Source organism: Dendrobates tinctorius, unplaced genomic scaffold (assembly GCF_039654945.1).
Source record: "Dendrobates tinctorius isolate UK_male_01 unplaced genomic scaffold, ASM3965494v1 ptg000143l, whole genome shotgun sequence".
Taxonomy (NCBI): Eukaryota; Metazoa; Chordata; class Amphibia; order Anura; family Dendrobatidae; genus Dendrobates; species Dendrobates tinctorius.
Window position 1 is genome coordinate 30,026,997 of NW_027361810.1, and position 13,053 is coordinate 30,040,049.

The window sequence follows — 13,053 nt, forward strand, 5'->3', positions numbered from 1 at the left end:
CCGTTGGGTTCTTACATTAAAGTTGAAGAGCCGCCGAATTCCCTCGCGCCCCCTGAATTGCAGATAAAGGTCAATAATAATCCATGAAATATTCCGTTTTCTGCGATCTGTCAGAACCGTCTTCTTTTATGAAACTGATAAAAAAATAAATAAATAAATAAAATGTGTGTTGTGAGCAGTTTTGCAGGCAGATGGGTTTTGGCCCTTTGCTAACAGCCGAGCATAGATTATCTCTCCCCCTCGGTCGCCTGTGCATGAATCAGTGTATTTGCAGATCACCTGAGGCTTCTTTCTCATTTTCTTGAAATTCCAGGAGCTGCAATTTGAACGGCTCACCAGAGAGCTCGAGGTGGAAAGACAAATTGTTGCCAATCAGCTAGAACGATGCAGACTGGGAGCCGAGTCGCCGAGCATCGCCAGCGTAAGGTACACAATTTAATGACTGTTTGCTACCATACTGTGAAATGGCCATTTCCACGAACCAGCCACCGCGCAAAATTTATTTCCCTGCTCTACTTGCTGGTTGGGAATATTTATAGGTTAATGTTGGAACTTTTACAAAATAAATGTACGACTTTCCATCAGCCGAGTCTCATTGTGCATCACTTTCTTGCACTTTACATTAGGATTCTGGTGCTGGTGCTGTTTTTTGGTTATCCACAAGGCCTGATGGGCAAGCTAGCGTTATCTTGTTTACATCTCAGAATGAACTGTGACAACCCTAAGGGAAGCGAATGCTGGTGACACTGTGTGTTGTCAAGAGGGGGTGGCACTCGGGACACCCAATCTATGTGCTTCACCCCAGAGCCTCCAACAAAAGTTCAGAGTTCTCAAAAGCTGAATCCAATCCAATTCCTGATTCAACACCTGCGCCCACTTTATGCCTACCACCTCTGACTCTTTTTCACCGCCTCTGACTCTTTTTCACCGCCTCTGACTCTTTTTCACCGCCTCTGACTCTTTTTCACCGCCTCGGACTCTCTTTCACCGCCTCGGACTCTCTTTCACCGCCTCGGACTCTCTTTCACCGCCTCGGACTCTCTTTCACCGCCTCGGACTCTCTTTCACCGCCTCGGACTCTCTTTCACCGCCTCGGACTCTCTTTCACCGCCTCGGACTCTCTTTCACCGCCTCGGACTCTCTTTCACCGCCTCTGACATTGCCACTCTCTCCCCATGTTTTTTTTTTTTTCCTGTAACAATGAGCTTTTCTGCTTTGTTTGTTTTTTTTTCTATGATTATTCACTATACAGCACTAACCCATCTGTTATAATTTACTGATTCCCCATCTATAATCATGTTTGATGTTCTCTCCCTTTGGAGATCCTCTGTGCAGACATATTGACTGGTTATTTAGAGTGCAGATATAATCTAGACCCGCTCCTTGCAGACAGTCTTACAGATGTGACTAGCTTTGCATGTTCCACTAGGTTTTCTGATCTGTCTTTCACTTGGAGAGATGCCACAGACAGATATCTTGAGACCTATCGTTATTACCATTAGGCTATGTGCACACGTTGCGGATTCCGCTGCAGATTTTTTGGCGCGGAAACGCAGGTAAAACCGCAGGTAAAGTGACCTGCGGTTTCGCTGCGGTTTTGCCCTGCGGTTTCACACCTCTACTATGTTAAAGGTGTGAAACCGCAGCAGAATCCGCAGAAATAATTGACATGCTGCGGGGAAAAAAACGCAGCAAAACCGCACGGAAAAAACTGCAGCATGAGCACAGCGGTTTTGAAAACCCATAGGGTTGCATGGTACTGTACCATGTCTGCGGAACTGCTGCAGTTCCGCAGGGCCAAAACCGCAGCAAAAACCGCAGCGTGTGCACATAGCCTTAAGCTCAGATGAACGTGGAGGCGCCAATGTTCACAAGAATTAATGTTTACGTTTACATATTGTTTTATGCCTCTCGCCTTGTGTCAAGGAAGAACAAACTAAATAAGAGTTCCTTACCGTCCGCAGGTCCAGTGATGGCTCTGATCGTCTTTATTGACAGGCGGCAGCGGTGACATCATAACTATAGCAGGCCTGACCTCTGCAGACACTCTCTGGGCTAAGAGGAGAAATGCCTATGTAGACAGCACATGCTGCTGAGGTCAGTGATTGGCTGCAGCCTGTTAATAAAGACCGAGGGCAACAGCGAAGAGGCATTGTGTCTGGTTATTGCAGCTTACTTCACTGAAGTGAGTGAGCTGCAATACCCCGCACAACCTGCAGAGAGGAGCGGCACTGTTTTTTAGAAGAAAGGAGCCATGTTTTTACAATTCTGTACTACCTCTTTAAGGACTTGTTCAGATGCAGAGGGATTATCGATTGGGATCTAAAATGGTCAGCGACTAATCTATAGGACGTTGTCTGCACATGGTCATCCTGATGGAGGCGGCAGGGCTGTGGACAGACAGATCTAGCCGAGTTGCACATGTTTCGATTTTAAGGTTTCTGAATATAATGGACTAGAGTCTACTATTAGCCATCTCATCTCCGGTGAATTCTTCCACGTTGGGTCATGCAGTCACATTGAAGCAGCTGACGGTGGGGAAGAGACATCACAGCACGTTTTTCATGGGAGTTTATCAAAATATATCGTATATGTACATAAATCTGAATAAATCGCCCTCATTATAAATGAAAGCCTCATTGAAATGATAATCCCCCCCCCTCGCCCGTAGGAGCGGAGCGCCCGGCAGTAGAGGATGGTACCGCCATGCACATTGTGACCGGGCTATGCAGCTTTCTGAATGAACTCCGTATACTCCCATATGTTTCATCTCAGCTTCATGGACTCTGCACTACTTCATGAAACCTCCCACAGGGAATATTTACTATCTTGTCAGGCTCAGCTCCTGTTTTAAGATCACATGAAGCTGCTCTGTCTCCAGATTTCACAATGCAAACTAAATACATTATTAAATACGTTTTTAGGCCTGTTGGGGCTGGTGTACATACTTTGCAATCCATGCATAATCTTATTTGAATGAACGGTTTAGGTTTCATGCTCTGGCTGGACTCCTCGAATGCTCACCCTTGTACAGCTAGTCTAACATGGATTTTTAAAAGTACACACACCAGGTCATCAGGTCTAAGTGATTGATTTAATAATGTATGCAGTTTGCGTAGTGAACTATGGTGACAGATCTGATTTAAAGGGGTCTTTAAAGTATTAAATTGGTGGGGTTCCGCACCACTCTCTCCACCTTGTTTTGAGCATCGCCGAAGACTGCAGGTCAACTACTGTTGTGCATTTCTTGGCAATGGCCACGAAGCACAATGGGTACACTGTTTACATCTGACTGTTGATAGATGGGGATGCTGAGTGTCGGACCCCTCACTAATCTAATATTTATTATGACCTACCCTAAGGATAGGTCATTAATATCTTCAGTCTGAACAACCCCTTAAGTAATTCTAGAATGTTTGTAAATATTCTTTTAAAGATTGATATATTCATAACTAAAACCTAAACACATCTTCCTGTGTCCCCAAAAATCGTCCCTTTACAGTTTTTATATACTTTTATTCATGGTGCAAAAAATAAATTTATTACACCTCTTCCAAGGTTCCTCATCCGGCATTAGTTGGGTTTTCCAAGGCCGGCTGTAAATTCTGCACACGGTGTCGTATGATTAGGCAAGTTGTATTTGAGAGGATTCTTTTTATTATTGAATAACAACTATGTTCTCAATCAACCCAAAAGACTCATAAATATCAAAGCTTAATATTTTTGGAAGTTGGAGTGGGTTTTTTCAGATTTGGCTATCTTAGGAGGATATCTGTTTGTGCAGGTAACTATTACTGTGCAGAATTATTAGGCAACTTAATAAAAACCAAATATATACCCATCTCACTTGTTTATTTCCACCAGGTAAACCAATATAACAACACAAAATTTAGAAATAAACTTTTCTGACTTTCAAAAACAAAACAAAAAAAATCAGTGACCAATATAGCCACCTTTCTTTGCAATGACGCTCACCTTCCTTCCATCTATAGATTCTATCAGTTGCTTGATCTGTTTACGATCAACATTGCGTGCCGCAGCCACCACAGCCTCCCAGACAATGTTCGGAGAGGTGTACTGTTTTCCCTCCCTGTAGATCTCACATTTTATGAGGGACCACAGGTTCTCTATGGGGTTCAGATCAGGTGAACAAGGGGGCCATGTCATTATTTTTTCTTCTTTTAGACCTTTACTGGGCAGCCACGCTGTGGAGTATTTGGATGCATGTGATGGAGCATTGTCCTGCATGAAAATCATGTTTTTCCTGAATGATACCGACTTCTTCCTGTACCACTGCTTGAAGAAGGTGTCTTCCAGAAACAGCCAGTAGGTCTGGGAGTTGAGCTTCACTCCATCCTCAACCCGAAAAGGTCCCACAAGTTCATCTTTGATGATACCAGCCCATACCAGTACCCCACCTCCACCTTGCTGGCGTCTGAGTCGGAGTGGAGCTCTCTGCCCTCTATTGATCCAGCCTCGGGCCCATCCATATGGCCCATCAAGAGTCACTCTCATTTCATCAGTCCATAAAACCTTAGAAAAATCAGTCTTAAGATATTTCTTGGCCCAGTCTTGACGTTTTATCTTATGTTTCTTGTTGAAAGGTGGCCGTTTTTCAGCCTTCCTTACCTTGGCCATGTCCCTCAGTATGGCACACCTTGAGCTTTTTGATACTCCAGTAACGTTGCAGCTCTGAAATATGGCAAAAATGGTGGCAAATGGCATCTTGGCAGCTTCACGCTTGATTTTCCTCAATTCATGGGCAGTTATTTTGCGCCTTTTTTATCAATACGCTTCTTGCGACCCTGTTGGATATTTGCCATGAAACTCTTGATTGTTCGGTGATAACGCTTCAAAAGTTTGGCAATTTCAAGACTGCTGCATCCCTCTGCAAGACATCTCACAATTTTTAACTTTTCAGAGTCCGTCAAATCTCTCTTCTGACCCATTTTGCCAAAGGAAAGGAAGTTACCTAATAATTAAGCACACCTTATATAGGGTGTTGATGTCATTAGACCACACCCCTCCTCATTACAGAGATGCAAATCACCTGATTTACATAATTGGCAGTTGTCTTTCAAGCCTATACAGCTTGGAGTAGGACAACATGTATAAAAAGGATGATGTGATCAAAATACTCATTTGCCCAATAATTCTGCACCCAGTGTATATAGCTAGCTATCAGCCTAACACTCATCCTGCCCACAACTATTCCTTCCTACTTAATATGCAGGCTCACCGAAGCATGGAGGTCTTCTCAATGGGGAGAGAGTAGTAAGCCCATTATCTTTTTTTTTTTCGGTGTTTATTTTTTTCATGAGAACAAAGGATCTTTTTAATTTAAAATCGAACATGTCCGATCCATGTTACGTCTGACTTCCGCAGGGGATGGAGAAGTGAAGAAGCCCCCCTGTTAAACTTGTCAAGTTTGGCTGTCAATCATCTAAAGTGTCTGACCATCTTTATCTTTTTGTATCACATGCTGTGTTATCCAGTCTTATCTGACCCTGAAGACGCGCCCCTCTCCACTAAAATTAATGAGACTACTCTGTTGATCTTGTCTTATCCTGTGCAGCAAAGCCAACAAGTCTGCAGCATAAAACTGTCATCTTTGCCATATGTTCTTAAATAATAGAATTTTCTGAAAAAATATGTTCATATTTGAACTATTAAAACATTTGGAAATGTCGGTGATTATAATCTCCCGCTCGTACCAGTTACTATATCTGATGCATCTGGCGCTGACAACATTCTTTGTGAAAATAACCTAGTTCAGCACGGTAAATGCTGGAATAAGATTTATTAAAAAGAAGTAAAATAAAACTGGAAACGCTGACACAATAACGACCAGAAATCCAGATTGCACAAATTTCATGGTTTGCTTTTTTTTTTACCGAGTATAATAATAGGCAATAACGGTAATATTTTTACATGGTTGCGTAACATTTGGTTCTCATATTTCCATAATCTTTTCCAGTGATAATACTTATTTCCATGGTTTTCAGGACGGTTATGATCCCTGCACACATTAGGTTTAAAAAAAAAAAAATAGTATTGATCGGTGGGATGATCAAAAGATTTGCAGGACCCTTGGTAGTGTGTGGCCAGAGGACTAGTGCCCTGCGAATCTCTTACCACCGGTTGGCGTACCTGTCACCTCTTCTGATTAGTAGGCGCTGTAACGTCACTCGGTTGACGGCTCTATTAGTCAAAAGAGGGGCCAACGATACTGACTAGTAGGAGGTGGTTGACCGGACTCTGGTCTACAGATTTTTTTTTTTTGCTCAACTTTGGTTGTTTAAGATGAAAAATATATTTTTATTTTTTTATAGTTTTGTTTGTTTTTTTTTTTTTTTTTACATCCCTAAACCGCGCCACTTTTGCCCTTAGGCCATTTCTTCCATTGCATCTCAGCCTCATTCAAAGAAATGGAGGAATTGGCTGCAAAACCAGACAAGAATAATGCTGTTTTTTAGAGAAGGGGGGGAAAAAAGCAGACCCTGTTCTCCATATGATACATAGCCTGATAATCTGTTGAAGTCCTTGCATTCATTTTCTTGAGACATGAAATCACCTTCTAATGTGAAAGAGAGAACGGCTAATGAAATCAATTATTAACCTTGCACAAGCTAGTAATATATGTGGTGTGACAAGATGGTGTCTACATCCTGGAACTACGTCCTGGAATCCTTGGAATGTGAGGTGGATACACTGAAGACCATATATGGCTGAAGCTGTGTAACGTCCTCTTCCTCCCTGTTACATGATTTTTTTGTTTGTACTAATAAAGTTCAGTTCTGTGCCAGCTTTTGCCGAGAGAGGGGCACACATCTGACCTTGCGTCCGATGTCTTTCTTCTATGCATGCACTTGGCTCGTATTTATTAGGTCAGGGGGCAGGCAATCACTAAGATCTCACCTTAAGAGATCACCAGAACACTAATATGTCTTTTTAAGATATTCGTGGGAGCATAGATCTTAGGTCTTCAAATTTTTTTTTTTTTTTTTTTAGAGATTGTCAGGGAACTTTTTATTTTCTGTGCTTCCCCTTTTAAATCCTTTGCGGACTTTGAGGAAGTTGACAGAATGTTTATTGTGTGGGTTCGGAGGTTACATAAAGTTCACAATGTAAATGTGTCAGCTGACGGTCAGCGCGGTTTGTGGGCCGGGGCCAGTGTTCCTCGCTGGTCATCTAATTTTCTTTATTATTGCACTTCTGATGCTTTTCTATGACACTTATGGGTTTACTAGTTGTTGATGATCTTGATCTATTAACCCCCCCCAGTACAAGGCACCAAACGGCCGGCCAAGTGCTCTGTGCGTTCACGGCGGCAGCGGTCAGAGCTTCCCGTCTGCCACACTGTATTATTTTTTATTATTCTAGTACTGCAATTTACTGAATCACAAAGCATGGTGAAGCCTTTTTTAATTACTTCGGCTCATTGGCATTCCGATCTCGCTCATTGCTGCCACAAGTCAATTTTGTCCAGGATGTCGAATCTCCAAACAGGAATGTTGCCCATCGGCCGGAGTTAAAAATGCACGTCTTAATCTGCGGAAGGACAGCCGGCCGCTTAAGGTGTTTGCTGCAGCCACGTTCTCTTGTTGGAGGAGGATTGGACTTACTGAAGCATCCTGTTAATAGACCACAAGACGAATGCAAATGTTCATGTTCTTTCCCAATTTAGATTTTTTTTTTTTTATATATACGGGGACTAATGTGCTTTATATAGTGAACTGAGAAAAAGCCTTTTAAAAAAGAAAAACTGTTTCCGTTCGCTGACAATAGGCAGAGAGATTTAAAATGGTTGGGAAGGAAACACTCAGTATATAAGGAAGTCGCAGAAGTTAATTTTTACTTGCATGAAATCGAAATGTCCTGGTCGGAGAAGGTTGACTTAGCGCAACAGATACCTGGTACTGTGATGTAAAATGACCTAGCAGCTCACGGTGTCTCTTGGCTAAGTTCTGAAATCTGTTTTGTTTTGTTTTTTTATTGATCATCAAGGATTTTGAGCGGTTGTTGCCAAAATCACACGTTATCGCCTATCTATTGACTTTAATTTGCTCCAGTCAGTGGAAAAAAAGGGGCTAAGGGTATGTGCACACAGTGCGGATTTTGCTGCGGATCCGCTGCAGATCCGCATGCATTGTACAGTACAATGCAAATCAATGGGATTTCAAAACCTCTGTGCACATGCTGCGGATTTATATCCGCAGCATGTCAATTCTTTCTGCGGATTCTGCAGCGGTTTGACACGTGTTCCATTGTCCAGGTGTTAAACCGCAGGGGAAAACCGCTGGCAAATCCGCAGGTAAAACCACAGGTCACTTTACCTGCGGTTTTACCTGCGAAACCGCACGGAAAAATCCGCAGCTCAATCCGGACTGTGTGCACTCACCCTTAGGGACATCAAGAATGTAGCTGTAAAGTGCGCCATCTTGACCAAAGCCAAGGTGCTTCTGCTAAATCTCCATTCCATGGGACAAGCCGTAGAAAGTGGAGTACAGTACTCCGTTATCTGCTACAGTCGAATAGACAATAAATGGAGCGGGCGTCAAGTATGTGATCAACTCTACTAAGCCTCTTTCTTGGGTTTCCAAAAGCTCGTACTGGAGGCACCAACCTTCAAACTTAATGGTCAGCTAGTTCTCCCCATCCCTTTGATAGGAGATGGCTTGCAATTTTTTAAACCTCTGTAAATAATTTGCTTGACCTCTACTCTGACCTCATGATTTAAGAAAATCCACTCTAACCAGACAATGGAGGAACTGATCATGCAGCCAATAGATACTCCTCCTGGCCCCCATACACAGGCACGGTAACGTTGGCTAAGCATCTATTTTCAATAGGGAGAGAGGACTAAGTCACTGTCAGAACATTTTGCTTTAGTTAGACGGCATGAAAATAAGCAAGTTTACAATTGACTTGCTTTTTTTTTTTCTATCTGCTGTATAAAAATCAGACATGTTGACATCCATCTGCCTGATACTTTTTTTGCCACTGAGATCAGGAGACTGCAAACACATTACTTGGCTTAACTGGTGTGTTCAGCCATAATAAAATTTAGAGACTGGTTCCATTTCACAACAGTGTCGTCTTTCAAGACATACATGACTGTACACGATCGTGTTCAAAGGGTCGACATATGGGGACAGAGCAATTGGGTTTACAATCAGTTGATTGGCGTCATATTCACATCTTTATAGTAAAATTTCTGGAGAACCTTCCCAACAAAATGGGCTACCCAGTATAGAGCGGATTTGTGTGATACTGTGGCATCGGAGACCCCCGGAACTTCACTTCAATCAATAGAAGAGGACCTGCAGATCTGTTGCACTCGTGTCCTATCTGCAGTGTTCACAGATGATTAGTATCACTGAAGCCTTGGGATCTCTGATCACAGCGATCACATTGAGCACAATCATGCACGTTCTAATCTGCAGTAATGCTTCTGCTCCCGCGACTGTTAATTAGAAGAGCCTGGTGATACAAGTAGCAGTAGCGGAAGGTTTGTGCTGCCACACAAGTATAATCATGTAAACAGAATTAAAGAGAAAACTACTGCTCATCTGCAGGCAAATACGCCTCGCTAACAAGTATTTTCCTTCCTCTGCTTAATAACTGCGTAGGAGGCTCAGTGTTGGGAAGGTTTCATCGGTGCACGCTTTGGAGCAAGACTTGTTTCACACATCGCTCCAAGCAATTTCTACTGTTTTTATTTTTCTGAAATAACATGTACATAAGGAGCAATGTATCGGCATTACAAGCTGATTGTGCCGTCTCGTATAAAGTCTACTGATCTTTTTATGTTCACTTTGTATTCATAGGTACTTGTAAAGGTAATACAATATTATACTTTTTTAATGTATCTGATAAGTGGCATCTTCCTCTCTATAAACGTTCGGAAACTACAAAATACCTAGTGTAAAGCAATAAAAGGGTATTTTCAAGTTGTTTGTTGAGCACCTCCTAACTCTGCAGTGTCCCTAGAGTCTTCTCCATACAGTCTCCTTACTTCCTGGTGTCTGGCCGGGCGGGCACTCCTCCTTGATTGACAGTTCTGGTGAGTAGCAGAGCTGTAGTATTAATACAACTATTAAGCTGTAACACATTCTGCTATCAGTGGATTGTTCTGAAGTGTACACTGCTATCACTGCGTTTACACACAGAGATAAGGGATTTGAACAAGCACATGGCTCAGTGACAGCAGTAATTGGGGAACTGTTCCTAAAATCTGCTGATGGTGGGAGCTGATAATTTTTGCAAGATTGATAACAGCAGTTTGTCAGGAGTTCAGCACAAGGGGGAGGGTGGTAATCAGTTAACTGCTGTGAAGAAATCAATTAGCTGAAGAAAGGTGGCTGGTGGTATGGTTCGAGTTAACATCTCTCATAGCTCAGTCATTAGAGGCCAAGCTCCATGGAAACCAGCTGTATCATATGAAAGATAAAAGCTTTCACAGCAGCAGAATGGTAGCAGGAAAAAAAAGCAAGTCAATTGCAAACTTGCTTATTTTCATGCCGTCGAACTAAAGGAATTTGATACATTGAGAATATCTGTTATAGTACTAGATAAAAGGAGGGGCATGTCTCAACGCTGTGATAGGGGCATAACGAGGGAGATGATGTGGTCTCTCTGCCTGAAGCTGAGTTCAGATTTCCATATGTGACTTCAGGACTTACCTTGGGTCTTGTGACCTGAACCCCCCCCCCCCCATGAGGCTAATGAGCTCAGGTGCGGAAACTGCAGTTAGTCATGAAATTGTTGTCTGTGCTCAAAAATCAGACATACCGGATTCTTATCTTTCCTGACACCATTTGCCCGGAGCACCTAGAGTTGTGTGAAAGTGTTTGCCCCCTTCCTGATTTCCTATTCATTTGCATGTTTGTCGCACTTAAATGTTTCAGATCACCAAACAGATTTTAAATATTGGTCAACGATAACACAAGTAATCACAAAATGCAGTTTTTAAGAGAAGATCTTTATTATTATGGGAACCTGTCAGCAGGATTGCGCACAGTAAACTACACACAGTGTCAGGTCAGCACCGTTATACTGATTACAATGATACCTGGTGATGAAATCCGCCTTGTGGTTGTTGTTTAATCTTTTTCTGTTTTGCGTTAATGATATGCGCATGCATCGGGACGACCTGGGGGGGGGGTCTTCATGTGGTGCCCTGATTAGGTATTCATAATGCTCACTGCTGACAGGTCGCTGATCCCTCACTGACCCGCCCCCTAGTTTACATAATGAATATCTATACATAGTGAAGGAAAACAACTGTTGACTGATTAACCTCAAAATTGGATGATGCGCCAACCAGGGAGGCAGCGGCGTTCATTTGGGTGTTGAAACCTCATCACAACTTTTCACGGATCAGCGACGTCCATACAAATGTGACCTTTCCTGGTAATGCTGCCCTTCTTATTCAGAATTGAAGGGGAGACCTGTCAGTCATGGTGAAGTGGGCGGAGGAAACTGGGGACCACCCAGGAGGATCCATCCATACAATATTGGATCACCGGGAGATTGTGGCCCATACACGTGTATGCGTAGCTTACTACAGCTACCAGTATGTGTTTATTTGGAGCCACAATCTGGAAAACAGTTGGAAAATTGAGTAACGTAAGAAATTAGTGTGACGCCACAAGGACCCGCTCTCTTTCTTGGGAACGGCTTTTAAGTTGTACCAATAATTTCTCAAATCTCTATTTGTCTTTGGAGACGGTCTAGTTGAGTATAAAGTTTACAATCTGTAATTGTTCGGCCACTTTATATCCGAAATTAAATTAAAATATGATGAAGAAACGTTGCGTCGTCGTATCCTATCTGCAGCGCCCAAAACGAGCGGCGCTCCTCCAGAAGCTGCATGTGGGCGCTCGCTGGAATAAGAGGACATTTGTGGGTTTGTAACGATAAGAGAACTTCAAAGAAATATAAATGTCCCAGACGTCCTCAGCCATAGGACGTAATGAATTGTGTCTGCCTAAGTAACCGTGACATTTACAAATAACCTTTTCTATACCATACATATGGAAGAAGGACGTCGCACCGACGCGGTTTATCTCCATTCATGGAATACATATTTATTTCCATGCGGAGGACATCTTTTCTGATCCGTATTGTCTTGCAAGATGCCATATAAGGAAGTTTTTGATCCATTTTAAGTGGTAGTCTGGTATAAAAGTCAACCCTGGTGCACGCCGTGCTATTAAAAGGGATCCTATGACTAGGATGCCTCTTGTCCAGAAGTCTCTTCCCTGCCAATATACTTCCTGACCCTTTCTTCCTTTTCACTGTTGGAAACCAAAAAGTTCTGATTTTGTCAGAAAAGATTGTATGTTACCCAGTGAAATTAATGGATTACAGTGCACAAATGCCATGTCCACCCTCCTCCTCCTCGCTGCATTTGGGTGCGGCTGTAAGACAACTGGCTGCAGCAGGAGCCTCCCCCCGATGCCCAGTCTCCAGCAAGACAAAAGATTTATACCCTCTTGAATTATGGGGTTATTAATTTCATCAGTTCCATCTACTAAATATCATCCCTGTTCTCTGTAGGAGTCCTACCATGCAGAAAAAGCTGCAAACTAACAGTGAGGGTGACTCTAATTTTAGTGCACCTTAATGGGAGCCTGTGAGTTTGGAAACTCAGTGCAATCTGCCAGCTGTGTGTTATAGATCAGGAGGAGACGACCACATTGAGATACAGTTTAGTAGGGAAAAGATTAATAATAAAGGTTCATTCAGATGTCCGTGCACATTGGTCATAGATCGGACTGCTAATGTATAGACTGGCCACAGGGCTCCTGACCGAAGCATGACCGCTTCATGTATTTCTGAGCCTGTCCTGCTCACATGGGGAGAGCCGTGGGCAGTCTGTGCATGGATGTCTAAATGAGCCTGCACTTGCATTCTGTGCGATGAAATCCCTGCTCATTCTAGGCTCACAGGTCCAGTGGGCGGTGCTAATCAGTGATTGACAGCTTTCCCTGTGTAAGCATGCATGCATGGATTGATGGCTGCCAATCACTGATAAAGACCGCCCAG

At 42.9% G+C, this 13,053-nt stretch overlaps 1 protein-coding gene across 6 annotated transcripts in view; it reads left to right on the forward strand.

Annotated features, from left to right (window-relative positions):
* Window positions 1–13,053, forward strand: part of PKP4 (plakophilin 4) — a 256,389-nt gene that overhangs the window by 126,150 nt on the left and 117,186 nt on the right. For 5 of the 6 annotated variants that reach the window (XM_073545665.1, XM_073545662.1, XM_073545664.1 and 2 more), the window contains exon 3: window positions 314–426. The exons of the other annotated variant lie outside the window; for it this stretch is intronic. In XM_073545665.1, the coding sequence (XP_073401766.1) occupies window positions 314–426 (113 nt within the window). The remainder of the gene's footprint in view (window positions 1–313; window positions 427–13,053) is intronic. 6 annotated transcript variants of the gene reach the window in all.